The sequence below is a fragment of the Thunnus thynnus genome, chromosome 2 (assembly GCF_963924715.1).
Source record: "Thunnus thynnus chromosome 2, fThuThy2.1, whole genome shotgun sequence".
In the NCBI taxonomy this organism is placed as follows: domain Eukaryota; kingdom Metazoa; phylum Chordata; class Actinopteri; order Scombriformes; family Scombridae; genus Thunnus; species Thunnus thynnus.
Window position 1 is genome coordinate 28,899,825 of NC_089518.1, and position 17,242 is coordinate 28,917,066.

General features: G+C 40.5%; 1 protein-coding gene across 1 annotated transcript; it reads left to right on the forward strand.

Annotated features, from left to right (window-relative positions):
* The first annotated feature begins 3,816 nt into the window (after window positions 1-3,816).
* Window positions 3,817-16,718, forward strand: snx18a (sorting nexin 18a). Its single transcript, XM_067614892.1, has 2 exons — window positions 3,817-5,710; window positions 15,218-16,718. The coding sequence occupies exons 1-2, from the start codon at window positions 4,174-4,176 to the stop codon at window positions 15,469-15,471; spliced, it is 1,791 nt and encodes a 596-aa protein (XP_067470993.1). The 5' UTR covers window positions 3,817-4,173; the 3' UTR covers window positions 15,472-16,718.
* Window positions 16,719-17,242: the final 524 nt, after the last annotated feature.

Consider the following 17,242-nt stretch of genomic DNA (forward strand, 5'->3'; position numbering starts at 1 on the left):
ACAGTCAAGTATGCATCTTTCCCAAAGGAAATAGTTTGTTTATGAGACAGGATGTCAGCAATGCACAAACTGGTGGTTTTTTGGGGGGAAAACCCAAGGAAATTACAATCAAGGTAGGATTTTTGTGTTATTCTTGGAGCAGACAGAATTTGTAAACATGAGATGGTCACCACCACAGCCAAATGACTATCTGTGCTGATATTTAAATGATTGCACTTTCATGCTTAAACTTCCTTCTGTATATAGAGGATTCAGTGCTTTCACAAGAATTTCATTTATATGATGCAAAAGCCCATAAAACAGCATTTAGACTGTCGGACACTAAAAGTCTTCATTTAAAGCAATGGCTAGGAGTTAGTCAGCGGCTCCGTAAGGCAGGTTTCATTGCAGGTTTTATAGACTGTCAGCCCTGAAGCTGTTGAAATAAGCTCTAGCCTTACTGCACCATTAGACCATTAAAAGAAATGTCTCAACTGTTATCTAAATGATGAAATAAAGAAATGACTTTAACTCTATCACTCTGTCATATAAAAATATGTTGTTTTATCACCCTGAAAAGCATCCTGGGTAATGTCATAGTCACCAGTTCATGTTTTTTGAATAGTATAACACATAAGATGATTGGACAGACTCCAATCTCATTTCAAGATATAGATGACAGTTACTAATACATACTTAATTGTGGAGTATAGAGAGATCCATGTCAAAAGTAGTGACTATTTCCTGTTAATTACAAGAGACAGATAAACATCTGATTAAAAATGTTATATTGGCAACTTCAGTGCATCTTGTTAAAGGTTAGGTTCACTTTTTTTTTTAAAGTCTGTCCTAAAACAATAGTCATGTGCCCAACTGTACAATGACACGTTTTTCTTGCTGTAATCATTCCTATTGTTCATAACGGCCATTAAGAGATTCCTTTATAAGTGATGGGGGACAAAATCCACAGTCCTCCTTCTGTATGAAAATGTATTTAAATGTTTATATGAAGCTAATATGAGAAGCTAATATCAGAGCTGTCCAAAAATAGTCAAATCAAGTCAAAACTTTTAAATTCATTTTAAAGTGTTCATATGTGCACCAGACTGACTTTAAAAATTGTGAAGTTATCCTTTAAACCATCCCATACAAAACAAAATCTATCACTTAAAAAAGAAGTTTTAAAATATATTGATGGCCAGGAAACCATTCCTGTATTCTTATGACAGATAATCTTTTGCTAGATTAAAAAAAAATCTCTTTTATCCACCTCGCACATAAGCAAGGATTGATGTGTATCCTTCATAGTTACAAATATTTACTTGGAGGGCCATTTACGTCATTTAGGGTTTCTGGTGGAGACTGAATAACAGATATTAAACCATTAAGACAGGATGACAGCCTGATTAAATGATCAATATATGTACTCATGTATTTTTAGATCAGTGATTTATAAATCATTGATTACATACTGTAACACTGGACTGAAAAAGAGACAAGCTGAGGTCCTTAAACATGTGAAGTAGTCAGCATGATGTCAGCGTTTTACAGATGACATACTTTCTAGATGATGGAAGATGACAAAGACAATTTCCCAGGTTAGCTTGACATGCAATCTACCATCTTCCAGTTGCATTCTTATCTTAAATTGATAAACAAGGTGGGGGATTTGACCTTTATGACTACAAAATATGATATTGGCTTGTAGAAGTGTAGTATCCAGTGTAGTATTGCTTTGTTTAAAGCTTACATTTCTAAATTATTTATGAGGAAATGTTTTCTGAAAGACGTGGATGTATGATGGGCTGCGCATTTTAAGATTAATACTGTATGATAGGCATTTAAGGAAGAAAGTCAATGCCTAAGAATAACTTTTCATGCTTCACTGTCTGAAAGCATGGTGCACTTTATAGTACCTATACAGTATTTTAGCCATGAGAGTAAACATGGATCAGTGGTTTCCAACAAGATTGTAGCTACAACTGGGGACACTGAAGTCATATTTTCTGTATATTTTCTTGGAATTTAGGGATTTCCACAACAATTAAAATCTTAGACATTGTAGGTATTTTATAGGCGGATTCCGGTATTTCCCCACCAGAATGTTGTTCCTGGCACATGGACAAGGCTTCGAAACAGCATTTAGACCTTTGTGTTCGGAAATAAAATGCATTCTGGAGACTTGAACTCATAATTCTTTAGTTTTCCTAAAATCCAGGATGTGATTCTGGTGTCCAAGTTGGGGTCCCAAAAGGTTCCTCGAGAAGTATCCAAGGATCAGCCCCAAAATGAGAATCGGGTCAAGTCTTGAGGTAGTTATGGCCTTGAGCATACTGGAATTATACTTATCCTCATTTTGGGGAGGACACTTAGATGTTATGTCCTCAGTATTTCAGGGAATGTGAGGGTTTTAGCAGCCTGTCACTATGTGATGCTTACAATTTTGGTGGAAATCAGGTGTGGAAATAGTCTTCTAGGGTAATGATCACTGATTGCATCAAGGTATATTCTCCAGAACAAAATCAGGAAAAATGGCGGCACTCCATAGTTAAAAAAAATAGCAAAAAGAATCACCTCATGTATTAATCTTTTAGATTAATTTATTCACAATCACTAGGCTGACAAATCTGCTGACGCAAAAGGCCTTCCTCTTAGCGTGTGTGACAACAGTGAGTTCTCTCTTTCAAGGCATATTTTGAAATTTGTGTCGTGGACAGAAACCTTCTTTCAGCCATGGATGCCATATATGATGAAATTAATTTTGTACATTATACTTCAGCATCAACACTGTTTTAAGGGACATGCTTTCTTTGTAACCTTTATAAAAAATAATACCTTTTTATAGTATCAATCAAGGGATAGGTTCACAATTTTTCAAGTCCGTCTTAAAACAAATCAGGTGCCCATATGAACAGTGAATGGGTTTTCCTCACTGTAATCATCCCTTCTGTTCATACAGGCTGTTAAAAGATCCCCTTCAAATCTGCTTTCAATGTAAGTGATGGGGGCCAAAATCCACAGTGTGTCCACAGTCACTTTGTGCAAAAATGCATTTAACTGTAGCTTATATGAGGCTTCAGCAGTCTGAGTTAATCATATCAAGTATTCATATCTACCACATTTACAGTGTTTTTAGCATCTAATTCCCTCTTTTTGTTTCCCTGTTGAGCTTCGTTGGAAGTATTGTGACAAAAAGAGGAACTTTGGCACTAAAAAGACTGTAACGTTGAAAAATATCTACTTGACTTGACTCATTTGGATGGCTGAAGCTTCACATTAGCTTAAGATAAAGTTTTAACTACATTTTTGCACAGAAGGAGGCTTGTGGATTTTGTCCCCATCACTTAAATAGTAAATACATTATGAAAGGATCTTCTAATGGTCAGTATGAACAGGAGGAATGATTATGGCAAGAAAAATCTGTTTCAATTTTCATTTTGGCTCCTGACTGTTGTTTTAAGAGAGACTTGGAAAAAATGTGCACACGCCCTTTAATGATGAAATCGCATACCTCAAAGCCTTCTAGTTAGTCATTATCATAATCAAAACATACAAAAACCATAAAAGTCACGTGTATGTATCAGTATTTTTAAAAATCCTGGGTACAACCCCGAGTGTGTTTGAAGTTTGCATTAGCAGCCTGCAATGACTACAAGAGGCTTTTAGGGACAGAAATTCCTCATAGTCTGGTGAGGGAGCTCTGTGATACTTGGGCATGAAGCTCCTATAAAGTCTGGAAAAGCTTCTCTGAGTACACACAGGCGGTTGATTTGTGTTGTCTGGGTTGGATGATTGCAGCATGTTGTAGCTCCGCCCTCGATTATTCAGCCTGGCCGACGTGCTGTTGCTGCGCAGCAAGCGAAGGCAGAAGCGTCCGAGGCGGATCGGAGGGAGGCTGGAGGAGCACAGATTAATGTTGTTGTAGCGGAAAAATACCGTCGCTCCAGTTCCACACACGGCAACCTCTGGATTAAAAAACACCGCAGTTTCCTCCAGGATCTGGACCAAGAGGGGAGGACCGCATTGAACGGGGGATACAAACGGGGATTTTTTCCTCACAACTGCGAGAAGTTTGTTCGCGGAGTTTCAGGAGTAGTTTCGGGTGGGCTGCCCGCTGCGCTTCTCTCTGCCCCCGGCCAGCCTGCCATAAGTTAGCCCGCTGTCCTGCTCTTCTCCTGCCAGCTGCGGTGAATCATGGCGCTCAGAGCCAGGGCGCTGTATGACTTCAACTCCGAAAACCCCGGAGAGGTGTCGGTGCGGGAGAACGAAGTCCTCACTTTGTACAGCGAACAGGACATTGAGGGCTGGTTTGAGGGGGTGAACAGCAAAGGAGAGAGGGGACTGTTCCCCGCTTCCTACGTGGAGGTGCTGAGGAGCGACGCCGCCTCCACGTTCAACAACAACAGCTGCAACACATCTGGGGACACTTACCCGGACTCCCGTTACGCCAACATCCCACCAGAAGGTTTTGACGGCTCTTATAAGCCTCAGAATAAAGTTGAGAACTTTCCAAAGCCGTCTCCTCCTGGTTTCACCTCTTTCCCAGCCCCCACACAACAACAACTACAGCAGCATCCTCCACAGCAGCAGCACTCTTACCATCAGCCCAGCCAAGGCAGTGATGATGACTGGGATGATGATTGGGATGACAGCTCCACTGTGGCGGACGAGCCGGGGACTGTGGGAGGAAGGTATCATGACTTTGAAGGCAACGGGCCATCCACTTACAGGGTGTCAACGTCCTCGATGCAAAGAGGTAACGCACAGCAAGCAAAGAGCTCTGCCACAGTCAGCAGAAACCTGAACAGGTTCTCCACCTTTGTGAAGTCAGGAGGGGAGGCGTTTGTGCTCGGGGAGGCATCGGGATTTGTGAAGGACGGGGATAAGATCTGCGTGGTGATGGGTCAGTATGGTCCAGAGTGGCAGGAGAACCCGTACCCCTTCACCTGTACAATTGACGACCCCACCAAACAGACAAAGTTCAAGGGCATGAAAAGCTACATCTCCTATAAGCTGACACCCACCCACACGCAGAACCAAGTGAACAGGAGGTATAAGCACTTTGACTGGCTGTACGCTCGGCTGGTGGAGAAATTCCCAGTTATCTCAGTGCCCCATATCCCGGAGAAGCAGGCCACCGGGCGCTTTGAGGAGGACTTCATCTCCAAGAGGAGGAAAGGCCTGATATGGTGGATGAGCCACATGACCAGCCACCCTGTCCTGGCCAAGTGTGATGTTTTCCAGCACTTCCTCACCTGCAACAGCACAGACGAGAAGGCCTGGAAGCAGGGTAAGAGGAAGGCAGAGAAGGACGAGATGGTCGGGGCGAACTTCTTTCTCACCATCAGCACCCCCGCGGCTCCGCTTGACTTTCAGGAGGTGGAGAGCAAAATAGACGGATTCAAGACATTCACCAAAAGGATGGACGACAGCACCTTGCAGCTCAACGCCACTGTGGGCGAGTTCGCCCGCAAGCAGATCAGCGGCTTTAAGAAGGAGTATCAGAAAGTAGGGATGTCATTCAAGGTCCTCAGCCAAGCCTTTGAAATGGACCAGCAGGCGTACTCTGCTGGACTCAACCAGGCCATTTCCTTCACTGGGGATGCGTATGAAGCCATTGGGGAGTATTTTGCTGAGCAGCCCAGCAAGGATCTTGACCCAATCACAGATTTGTTAGCTCTATATCAGGGTCACCTGGCAAACTACCCAGACATCATCCACGTACAGAAAGGTAAAATAACAACACTGTCATCACCTTATCATTTTCTCAAAAGTTGCTTTCACAGAAGCCAAACTGGTATTTTTGTAAAGTCTATTCATACATGACATCAGTACAACTTGTGGCCAACCCTTTCTTTTAGTTTCATTTGTTTAGAGCTGCAACGATCAGTTGATTGACAGAATATTAATTGCCAACTATTTGGATAATCAAATAATCATTTTGAGACATTTTTTAAAGAAAAAACGCCAAAATTCTCTGGTTACAGATTCTTAAATGTGAATATTTGTTGGTTTTTTTAGTCTTCTATGATAGAAACTGAATATCTATCTAGGTTTTCGACTGTTGGTCAGCACAAAACAACATTTGAGGATGTCACCTCGAGCTTTGGGAATCAGTGATCGACATGTTTCCCCTTTTACTGCCATTTTAAACTAATTGATTAATCAAGGAAATAATTGACAGATTAATCAAATCATCTTTTTGAACTGAAAAAAACACTGAATACTAAAAAAAACAAATAAGGCAACATGAAAAAGACACACCACTGGAATAAAGCTCAGATCTACACTGGGAGACAAATCTCTTGAAAAACTTGGCCAGTTATGTTCCTTATAATTCCAGGGTTCCAGTCAATTTACAATTCACCACATATGCACATATAAAATGAAAAACATGCCACCTCTGGGATCATAAACCCAGTTTCCAAACCTTCCTTTCTACCACAAGTTTGGCTGAGATACAATCAACAGGTTATAAAGTAAAGAAATAAGTGTGTTTGCTGTCCATAACAAAATAAACTGTGTAATTTGTTGCAGGAAGTTTTAGCAGTGAGGTCATAATAGTAGCTTATGTCGCTTTGCAAAACAAATAGGCGGTGTTTGCATTGGGAGATTGGTTTACATGTAGCTCCCGGTTTGTCCCACCTGCTGAGTCAAGTGGGGCGACACCCACTTGACTGAATGCTGTGTTTGATTTTCCATTTACTGGTGAACTATTATATTAATGCTTGGGAGATGGAGAATGTCCTACCTGACTTGTTGATCTCACCGCTGTCGGAAATGTAAACTTCATGCAGCTGAATCGGTTATAAATAATTGTTTTTGTCCAGAAAGTCAATGTTAGACTTATCCAGGCCATCCTCCCACATGACCCTAAGCCAATGATTGTTCTCATTGTGTGGTAAATGTCACTCTCATGAGAGGCAACACTGTTATGCAAGAGGCACAGCATTTATTGCATATGCTGTTTAGAGAGAAGCCCTCACTGTTGTTTACCATATATGAGAATGTGGCACAATTGCTCCTTTCTGATGGGAAAATGATATATAAATAAAACCAGCTCAAACCAACACCTCTGATCAGGTTAAACCTGACTTACTGCTTTCTCAACATTAAATGGTTGATGTGCATTAGTGCTTTCATTTAGTAGGTTTCTATTTGAATCATATGGAGTAGAGCTGCATTAATGATCATTTCATTATTGCTTAATCTGTTTATTATTTTCTTGATTAATTGATGAGTTGTTTGATCCATAAAATGACAGAAAATGGTGAAAACCTTTAATGACTGTTTCCTAAAGCCCAAGATGCAACTTAAAAGGTCTCAAATTCGTCCCAACCAACAGTCCACAACCCAAAGATATTCAGTTTACTACAATAGATGACTAAAGAAACCAGAAAATATTCACATCTGAGATGCTGAAATCAGAGAATTTGGCAATTTTCTTCTTAAAAATGACTCAAAATGATTAACCGATTACCAAAATAGTTGGCGATTTATTTAAAAGTTGGAAACTAACCGACTAATCGTTGCAGCTCTAACATGATGTTGAGAGTCCTGACTGAACCAGTGTCATGTAGGACACCATACAGGCCTATACAGAATTGCAAGATTAGAGGATAATGTGAACTAATCCCTCTCATACCATGAATTATGTGCAGTCCCAGTGCTCCACCTTACTACGATCACATGGCTCTCAGATCAGGATGGGAAATTAATCTTTTCATCCAGCAGCCAGAGTGAGTCCCCCTGTGGTGTCCGGTATTTAATTTACCAGGTATATGGATTCAAAAAGTGGACTTTCAAGCCACAACGTGTGTCTTTTAGTAGAGCCGCATCTGAAGTTTGCAGTTTTTCTGTGAACTTTATAGTAGACTTTTTAGTCAATGATTTGGGGCCCTGTCAGTCCACAATAAACAACAGTGGGCAAAACAGGACGGACTGTGTTTAGGCTGCAGCGGACCACAAACATCCCAGTCAGCTTAAATCAAGTTCGCCATGAACCACACATAGCCCAAATAAGGTGACAGAGCCATTTACTCAATCTGGTGTGATAAGCCAAGGCTAATTCTGCAGATAAGAAACTCTGATTTGATACCGCAATACAGAAGACCTTGCTGCAGGCTAAATGTAGAGAAAAGATGACAGAGCGCAGTGAAACGGGGCTTCAACAGCCCGAGAGACTTGATACAAAGCTGACGGGAAAAGCAGAGCATGCAGCAGATGAAAGGAGAGTCACATGTTGCATATTGAAATCCAGAATGACTTTGATCTCATCTTGCATTTAATGGACTGAGGCTCTATTTATTTTAGCCCGGTTGAGCCAGTTTTTTTTTTTTTACGCTTGCATTCCTTTTTCACTTAATCATTATGCAAGCAATGAATACACTCCTAGTGACTTCTTATTTTTATGGAAAGTAAAAGACAAAAACACATAGTCATCCCAGGTTATCCTTCTCCGTCAAAACCTCTGCAAGCAAAATGTTGGTGCAAGCACTCACACTACCGGGCCTTCTGCTGGTCTATACTGTGCTACTGTCTGCTCCAGGCTATAAACATTTATTATGGCGCATAGTGACGTGATATATTGGGGCAGTTAATGAGCCTGGACTAGATTAACCCTTACATTAACATTCTATTCAGGTCAAATTTGACCCTTTTTTTTTTTACATTTGAGAGCAGTAAAAACACTGTAAACACCTTTTTTTTTAGCCAGAAATTTAATAACTTACTTCTCCTAAAGTGGCCTAGAATATACAAAAACGAAAACATGTCAACTTCTTCTTTATGCATCTCATGCATATTTTTGTACATAGAGGCTTTTCCGGGTTAAATCTGAAGTGTATTTATTTGTATTTATTGCTGTGTTCTTCACATTTACATTTATTCAAATCACGATGCTCTCTGCAAGCTCCATTAAGGATTCATCACCTGTTTATTAATGACCGATAAGGTATTTATGAACAAAAAAATAGATTTGCAGACTAATTACGAGAGGTGTGCACAGTTCGACGAGTTAAATATCATAAAAATTCCCCCCTTTCATGACAAATGAATGGCTGCTTGTTACACAAATAGCCTGCATGTTTCCAGGTAGTGTTAAATGCAAATATACCTGCTGCAGAAGGTACTTGACATTCACCTTCTAAAGTCTACTTGTAGTCTGCTCGGCTCAAGGTCTTGTGGGATCGTGCGGCGCTTAACAGCTGTTAATACTGCAATTCATTGACTGTAATTATGCAGACAGGTACCTGAAAGAATTTGCAACCTTTGATGAAACAATAAACACTGACAGCTTGTAGTTCGCTGGCAAATCTTTGTGTGAAGACAGTATCACCTCCCGTAGTCTGCTGGTGTCTTCTTCTCCCTCTTTTATATATTTAAAAATACAATCCCTGTTTATGTCAATCCCATGTGTCGCCAGGTTTTAATACACCTTCCTTGATAAACATCTGGAGGAAGTATCCACAAGTGCTATTCTTCTATTATGAAGTGAGGCTTATTGCTGTACTCTTACAGTTTGACACCTGTAGAGAGGCTAGGCCACATCCTCTGTTGTCAAAGACCAAAGTGCACGTTTCCACTACACGAGTGGTCACACAGAAAACCGTTTGGCCCAAGTAGGTCAGGTGGGATTGAAATAGTGCTGTGTTCTTGCATTGGTTAATTAAAATTTTAAAGCCATCCAGAAAGTGAAATGGTTACCATGGCAGCTTTGAAAGTACAGGTTGAGGCTAATAAGCTTAAGGTCCTCCTATTTAGGAGGTTATCTGTGTCTCTGGTGGCGGTGGTCTTGCAGTCATATCGCAGCTATTTAGGAGAAACGCGTCAAAGCGGCTCTTATCGGTCTTATCAACAGCTGATTTCCATTTTTAGCTGCCTGTATCTGTCTCATTGGGACTTCAGACTCCAGACAGACGTTTTTTTTTTTAATATGTCCTCATGGAAATGAGCAGGGAAATGTGAGCTTTCCCACAGAGGGACATTGAACATAACTCTATTGATCTCTACCTCTACAGGGACTCCATTAGCCATTAGCGTGGAGTTTGGCTGGGACAATACTAGCACAGATATGATACATTTCAAAAACATATTGAGCCTCACATCCTTTATTTTTATCTTAACCTGATATTGTGGCTTTAACTGCATTAGGAGCTTTTGTTGCTCTCTGCTTATTTCAAGCTCTTGACAAAAAAGGGAAGGGAGGAGAAAGCTTTCATTTTCAAGTAACTTTTCTTTAGAACAATGCTCTTATTCTGCGTTATTAAAGCACAAAGGAGAAGTTAATTGAATATCTTTGACTGCGTATGGTTTGGTCTAAAAATGGTGCACATATGCAGAAGTGAAAACACACATCTCTCTTTTTTTAAACACAGCTCACACCGTCTTTGTTTCTCGAGAATATTGTAGAACAACCAGTTATGCCGCGCTGTACATTCTTGTTCAAACACTCGCTCAGTGTGATAATATTGATCTTGCCTTCGGTGCTACTTTGAGGACAAACTTTCTGTTGACTTTAGACCGACGCATATGTTCACTTTAGCTACAATAATAGAGCACCACCCACTTTTAAGTTTGCTTAGAAGATTATTTTAGGCGGTAAAAATGTTCAGACGACAGGTGTTATGTTTTAGAGATGGTTTGTGTTTAAATCAAACCGACAAAAAGTTAAATTAAAGGTCATATTTTCAGGAAAGAACACACACTGATGAACCTGAACGCAAAGATGAGTGAACTCAATCACATTTACATACTTAACGCCTGTAATTTAATCAGTTTTCTTAAAAGACTGCATACAGGAGACGACATCCTCTAAAGTACAAACCCAGTAAGTAAAAGCATTCTTTCCCATGTTGATTTTCTCTATTCAGCACATTACAAAGAGCTCTGTTTTGTCTGATCTCATCACAGTTTTATCACAACATGAAATGATAAAACAATGGCTGGCAAGTAAGGGAAAGCACCGATTTTACAAGGACGTCAGGTTTTCCCGCTGAGTCAGCAGCCTTCAGTACGAACGCTGCGGGTCCGTCTGGTATATAGTTACATAGTTCCATTTAAATGTCCTCTAATGCGCAAGTGGAACGACCGAGGTGGTGGAGAATGATGAGATGGGTATTGCCGCCGGTTGTTCGGGTCACAGGCTCCCAGTAGCTGCGGTGTTGTGTAACCAGGGATTACGTAAGAGCTGAAACTGCTGCCTCCAGTGAGCCCAGCACGGCTCGGTGCCATCTCCACACACCCAGGGAGGATTTCCTTTGAGGCGTTCATCAGGCTTTTACTGTGACACTGCAAAATATCACTGTAGGCGAAAGGACGCCAATCATAAATCTTCACAGGTTTATATAAAAGAGTTTAAATTGATAAAAGTTTAGGGGAAATACTGGCTGTGACTCAGGAAAGCAAAGACGACTGAAGCAAGAGTTCAATGAGACATTGAATGCAATACTGCATGACTTAATAATCCCAAAGAGGATCTATTGTAGAGAAATGTTTTTTTTTAAATTGGTTATTGTTGCAAAAATGGCTCCAAGATGTCCGGCCAAATAAGCTTCAAAGAATTTAGTTTGGAATTGAAAAAAGGTTTTTAAAAAAAGATTGGGGTTTTTTTTGTATTTAAACATTTGAAAAAGTTTGTTTCTTTCTTGTTCAACTTGAAAAGAGTCGACTGAAACAATTAGTCAGTTAATCAGTTAGTTGTTAAAAGGAAAATGCCAAACATTTGCTTCTCAAATGTGAAGATTTGCTGCTTTTCTTTGTCATATATGACAATGAAATGAAAATAAAAGGAAATGTCGTCAGGTTTTGGACTTTTGTTCAGACAAAACAAGCCGAGATAAGATTCACTTCAATTTGGGCTCTGGGAAACTGATTCACAGTCGTTTAATCAAGAAAATATTCAGCCAATGAATCAATAATAAAATAATCTACTCGACAGACTCGACGTTTTATCGGTGGTTCTGTTTTTGCAGCAGGTCTGCGTAGCTTACATACAGCCGCTGTAAAAACGACAAGGCTCTGTATGTTACAGTTTGCTGACACCATATTTTATGACTGAACTCTTGCCTTTCTCATAAAGTCTCCATGGTAACAATTATTCCTCCTTAGTCCATTAGTGAGCTTTTAAAATGCAGGAAGCCAGAGACCTTTAAGGTACAGTAAACACCTTTGGGATTGGCATTTAAGTCTTTGGACAGCTGTGTTTGTTCCTGTCTCTCTCTCTCTCTCTCTCTCTCTCTGTCTCTCTCTCTTCTACCCCCTGTCTCTCTTCCCCTGTTATCTTTGCCTCTTTTTTTCTGTCATGTTCAATCTGTGTTGCATTAGAAGAATTTCAAAGATCTGGGTTAAACTGCAGCTGAGGGAGCTACAGTATAGCCAGAAGGCAGACTGGGCACAGTTTGGAGGCTTTTGTCAGCATATTCCTTTTCTCTGTGTGCTGTAATATAAAGCCTTTACATGTTGAGTGTTGCAAGTTTTGAAGAAAAAGGCATCCGTTAAGATTTTTTTTTGTGAACTTGGCTTGGACGTTGAGATGTTGCTTCAGTTAATTAGTAAAGCTGAATTTAAGGGTAGTCAGAAGCCAAAATAAATGCACGGCTGGGTCAGTGTGTAATCTGTGGTCTTGTGTTTCTGGAAACAATCAGTCTGAATCAGACCTTTAACATGATGCTATGACTAAGCTCACATAATGACTAGAAAATCTCATGACAGGAAGTTTTGCTGCATGCCTTAAAGGCACAAATCCCACCTTCGCATCCCGCCCTAAAGCCATCACTGGGAGGATTACGCTGTCTGTCAGGGCGTTGCTCTCATCTTACTGCATGTCGTCTGTGTCATTCTGAAAGATTACAACACGTCGATGTCGACACTCACACACATTTTAACATCACACCTGCAAAAAAACCCAGAGTGTGTCGGTTTCTGTCTTACTACACATCGAGCCCCTCAAAGCTGTAACCACATGAACAAGGAACTATGAGTGTGTCATTTGAAATTTAATTTAAAACACACGAACAATAAATCTGAGTAATTTAAAAGCTTGAACTGAGTAATGTCCAGGTTTTTTTTTGTTTTAAAAATGACTGAATCAATTATTTTTAAGAGTCATTTGTCACTCAGTTAATCAGCTAATTGTTTCAGCTCTAAACATTTGATTAACAGTCTTGTTGTTGCACTCGCTTCTCTGTTACACGAGCAACAAGACTTCTGTCTGTACCTCCTGTATGTGTTTGGAATATCACAAAGGCTGCAAAGCTAATTTAAAAAAAAAAAAAAGGAAACACATTTCAAACATCCTGTCTTTGTCCTGGAAATCAAGTTGTGAAGCGTATAATTGCTTTTGAGAAGAACACGCTTTAAGAACCTTAATAAACACTAAGAAAGGATGTAAACATTCATACAGTATATTAGCATTCATGTCACATCCCCGAAGCAATGTGTCTCTTTCTTTGGCTGTCCTCGCCGCTTCCAGCTGTGACATATGAATATTTTTAAGTAGTTAGTTCAGACAGGAGGTCGTGTCCTGTCAGTGTCTCTCGCGTTTCAACTTAATACTTATTGCTCATGACATTTCTTCCTTTCCTTAGTCAGAAAATGTCATCAGTTTGATAAGTCATCTGTCATGAGCTCCTGGTGTGTTGACCCTGCCTTCCGCTCCCATCGAACCATCTGTCTGGAAAGTTGTAGGCTAATTTCTCGGTTTGGCACCAAAATGGCCGAAGGCTCATTCTGCAGCAAGCAAAACTCGGCATTGTGGGTTTTCTTTAGGGTTTTTTTTTTTTTAAGAGGAAGCAGCAGCAGTGACAGTTGACTGTGTGAAAATGGGAGGTTTTAAGAATCATGTCTTAGTCCACTCACACCACAAGAGTCCACCACAGCGACAACTTCCTGGTGGTGTGGAAACTACATGTGCGATGTGTGATACAGTGGAGTTTACTGTCAGTAGTGAAGCAGGTACTGAAGTAATTAAGGTTTTACATATAAAATATAAAATGAGTTTATAAAATCTGATGCTTTGTTATATATTAAACCACCAATTATTAGCATAGAGTTTTAATGTAATTGATTAGCTCCATCTCAACCAATTACAACAGTAAAATGCCATTTTACATAAAAATGCATCGGTAATAATAATTCAATAATAATATATTATAGTTTATCACTCACCGGAGTGAGTACTTTTGAGTACTTTTACTTTTGATACTTCAGTTATAGCAAAGTACATTTTGATAATACTTACATATGTTTACTCAAGTAATATTTTCAATCTAGGACTTTTGTTTGTCAAGGAGTGTTTTTATAGTGTAGTGTTGCTACATTTACTTAGGTAAAGGATCTAAATACTTACTACAACTAACCTTTCCGGTAGTGCTCCTCCTCTCTAATACAAAGACAGAGATCAAAGCTATGTCAACTGCATTCAAAATGAAATTGAAACACAGTAATAACCACTCAGTGACTATAATGGGAAATATCTTATATGCAAAGTAACTGAAATTTTAGAATCAAACATCCCCCAAAGAGTGTAAACCTTTAAAGAGTTGTGCTTTCGTAAAATGATGTCTGAATGATCTGAAAATGTCAGACTCCAAGAATAGCCAACAGACTTGTGCACATGAGGTAGGCAGTTGCCCGTGTTAATATTATGTCCTTGAAGTTGCCAACAACCTTGGTAGATGGTATCAAAATTGCCTTAAAAGGTTGTTTAGAAAAGCCTTTTAAGTGACATAATGTGAGGTATTTTTAGAGTCAGAGCCCACTCACATTTCCCAACTATAGACACAGATGTGGCTCTGGTTCTCAGGGAGTTTGGAACAAATTGTTCATGCTAAGAGTCTTCAAACTATTTTGGTCTGTTCCTTAAAGTTATAGATTTACTGTCAAGCTCTTGATTCTGTGTAGCAAAGAATATTCAGCTTATTATTAACTTTCCCGTTAAGGAGTCTGAAAGTTGCATAACTTTGAAAAGTTAAAGGTTAAACTTAGGGAAATAAAATCTGATGTCTTAAGGAACCTACTTTTGGGCTGTTCTCCCACACTGGATAAAAATGTCTAAAGAGGACTTCCCCTTCGATTGAGCAGTGATAAATAAAAAGTTGTGGGTGTTTTCTCTTTTATAGAGCATGCATTCTCATAAAGGAGTTTAAAAAAAGGAAACACAATAACAGTAATACACGTGGGAAAGAGAGGAAATCATTAGCTAACTCTCCGTTTCTGCTGTCTTTCATCCCCCAAACAGGAGCCCTGACGAAGGTCAAAGAGAGCCAGAAGCACGTGGAGGAGGGCAAGATGGACCGGGCGCAGGCGGAAGGCATCAACGAGCGCTGCAACATCATCTCCTGCGCCACGCTGGCTGAGATCCAGCACTTCCACCAGATCCGTGTGCGCGACTTCAAGGCGCAGATGCAGCACTACCTACAGCAGCAGATCGCCTTCTTCCAGAAAATCACCGGCAAGCTAGAGGAGGCCCTGCAGAAATACGACAACGCGTAACGGATCGCTCGCGGCAGCCCGTCGGTGTAGACCTTGGTGATCAATGGCCATGCGCCTCCCTCGGCCAGCCAGTGGCGTCGTTTGGCGGAGAACAGCCAGAAATCACACACCGCTGAATGCTGTTCATCCAGCAGGGAGGGACATTCAAGGAGATAACACTCCAATAATAATAAAATTTCAACCAAATCCAGGGTTCTGTGTGTGTTGGCCACATTTTTTTGGGGGGGGGGGGGGGCTGGATGTCCTTAATTAAGAAAGGACACTTAATACAACAAAGTCAGGCCAACTTTTAAGACTTTTTATGCCTTCAGATTTGATAGGAGTCAATGATAATGATGGTGCACCACTTGGGGAATAAAATCTAATCAATGTTATGACCTGCAGAGAGAGAACCTTTTATCCGCTGCTGCAAGATCTCATATATCAAGTGTTTTGTTTTTTTTTTAAGCCTTATAACACTGTTTTTAACTGACTATTGAAGTGACTGCCACTCCAGGAGCAGCCATGCTCTCGTGGCTACCACACTGCCTTCTGGAAACACTCAAGCCCTTCCTGGTATCTCTCTCTCTCCTCCTCGACAAACAGGACAAAATGTTTACAGTCTCCACGCTGAGCAGCCACCGTCACCACTGTCTCGCTGTGCCTTCAGATTACGTCTCTCTGGTCATTTTTTGTTACTAGTTACTAAAAAAAAAAGCTTTATATACTGTATATGTAGAAATATATTCTATTTGTTTTTACAAAGCTACAAATTTTGCAGTCTTTGAAAATAAAAAAAAAAAGAGCACTGTGCTTTGGACGAGAGCAGTGTTGGGAGATAATATTGTTCGATTGTGCCGTTTTCCCAGAGGACCCCGGGATTTGATTTTCAGCGCACGCACACACGCACACAGTGTGACAAAGTCAGGATCAAGAGAGGATTACCTGCTTTGACGAGAGGAACCCATGCCTTACACATGGCACAGCCAGTACTGTCGCTGGTTTTAAGCTTTCAGAATGGTAGGGATGAGTGTAATGAACACTTTCTATGCCTGATACCTGAATTTGTGTCGGAAAAAAAACCGTTGGTTAGTTTTGGGATAGTGTCAGAGGAAGGCTGTTTAGAGGGTAGAGGGTTCCTCATCTGTTTTTATTAATGCAGTCTTTCTAATAGACAGTTCAACCGTTTTTAACCTTCATGATGTTGGTTGCATCATGAAGAGATTGATGTAGAAGCAGAGAAGCAAAATAAATTTCACAGAAAGCTGTTTGTTGGTCCTGTGTGTTTCTGTGTCAAAGTATTGAGTGTTGAACTGACTGATTGGACTGATCACATTCAGAATACAGTGAACAACATGGAAAAAGTTCAACTCTATATGTGCTGACAGGTTCATTTGACCTCTCAATGGCCTTTCAAAATACCTCAGATGCATACTGCAGCACGTATACAACCAATGTCACGTAGTCACCTGACCGTTTTATAACGACAGAGACAAAGAGAACGAACTGAGCGGCTCTGCAGGTTTCCTTGCCTGCTTTTCTGCTGTGTCCCTGGAGGACTGGTGTGCCGTGTCAGTGTTTCATGCTAAGCTCACGCTTGGCTCACAGATCTGCTGACAGCGCACAGCCCGGCCCGCCATCTGGGACATCTGGCCACTGTTAAAAAGTGGCGGGGCGGATGACAGTCAACATGTAGTGAACAGGATAAAGGTCAGAAACAGCTGGGAGAGGTTTTCATTAGCTGCCATCACCACCACCTAAGATAACAAAGTTGCAAAACAATGCCTAGCGG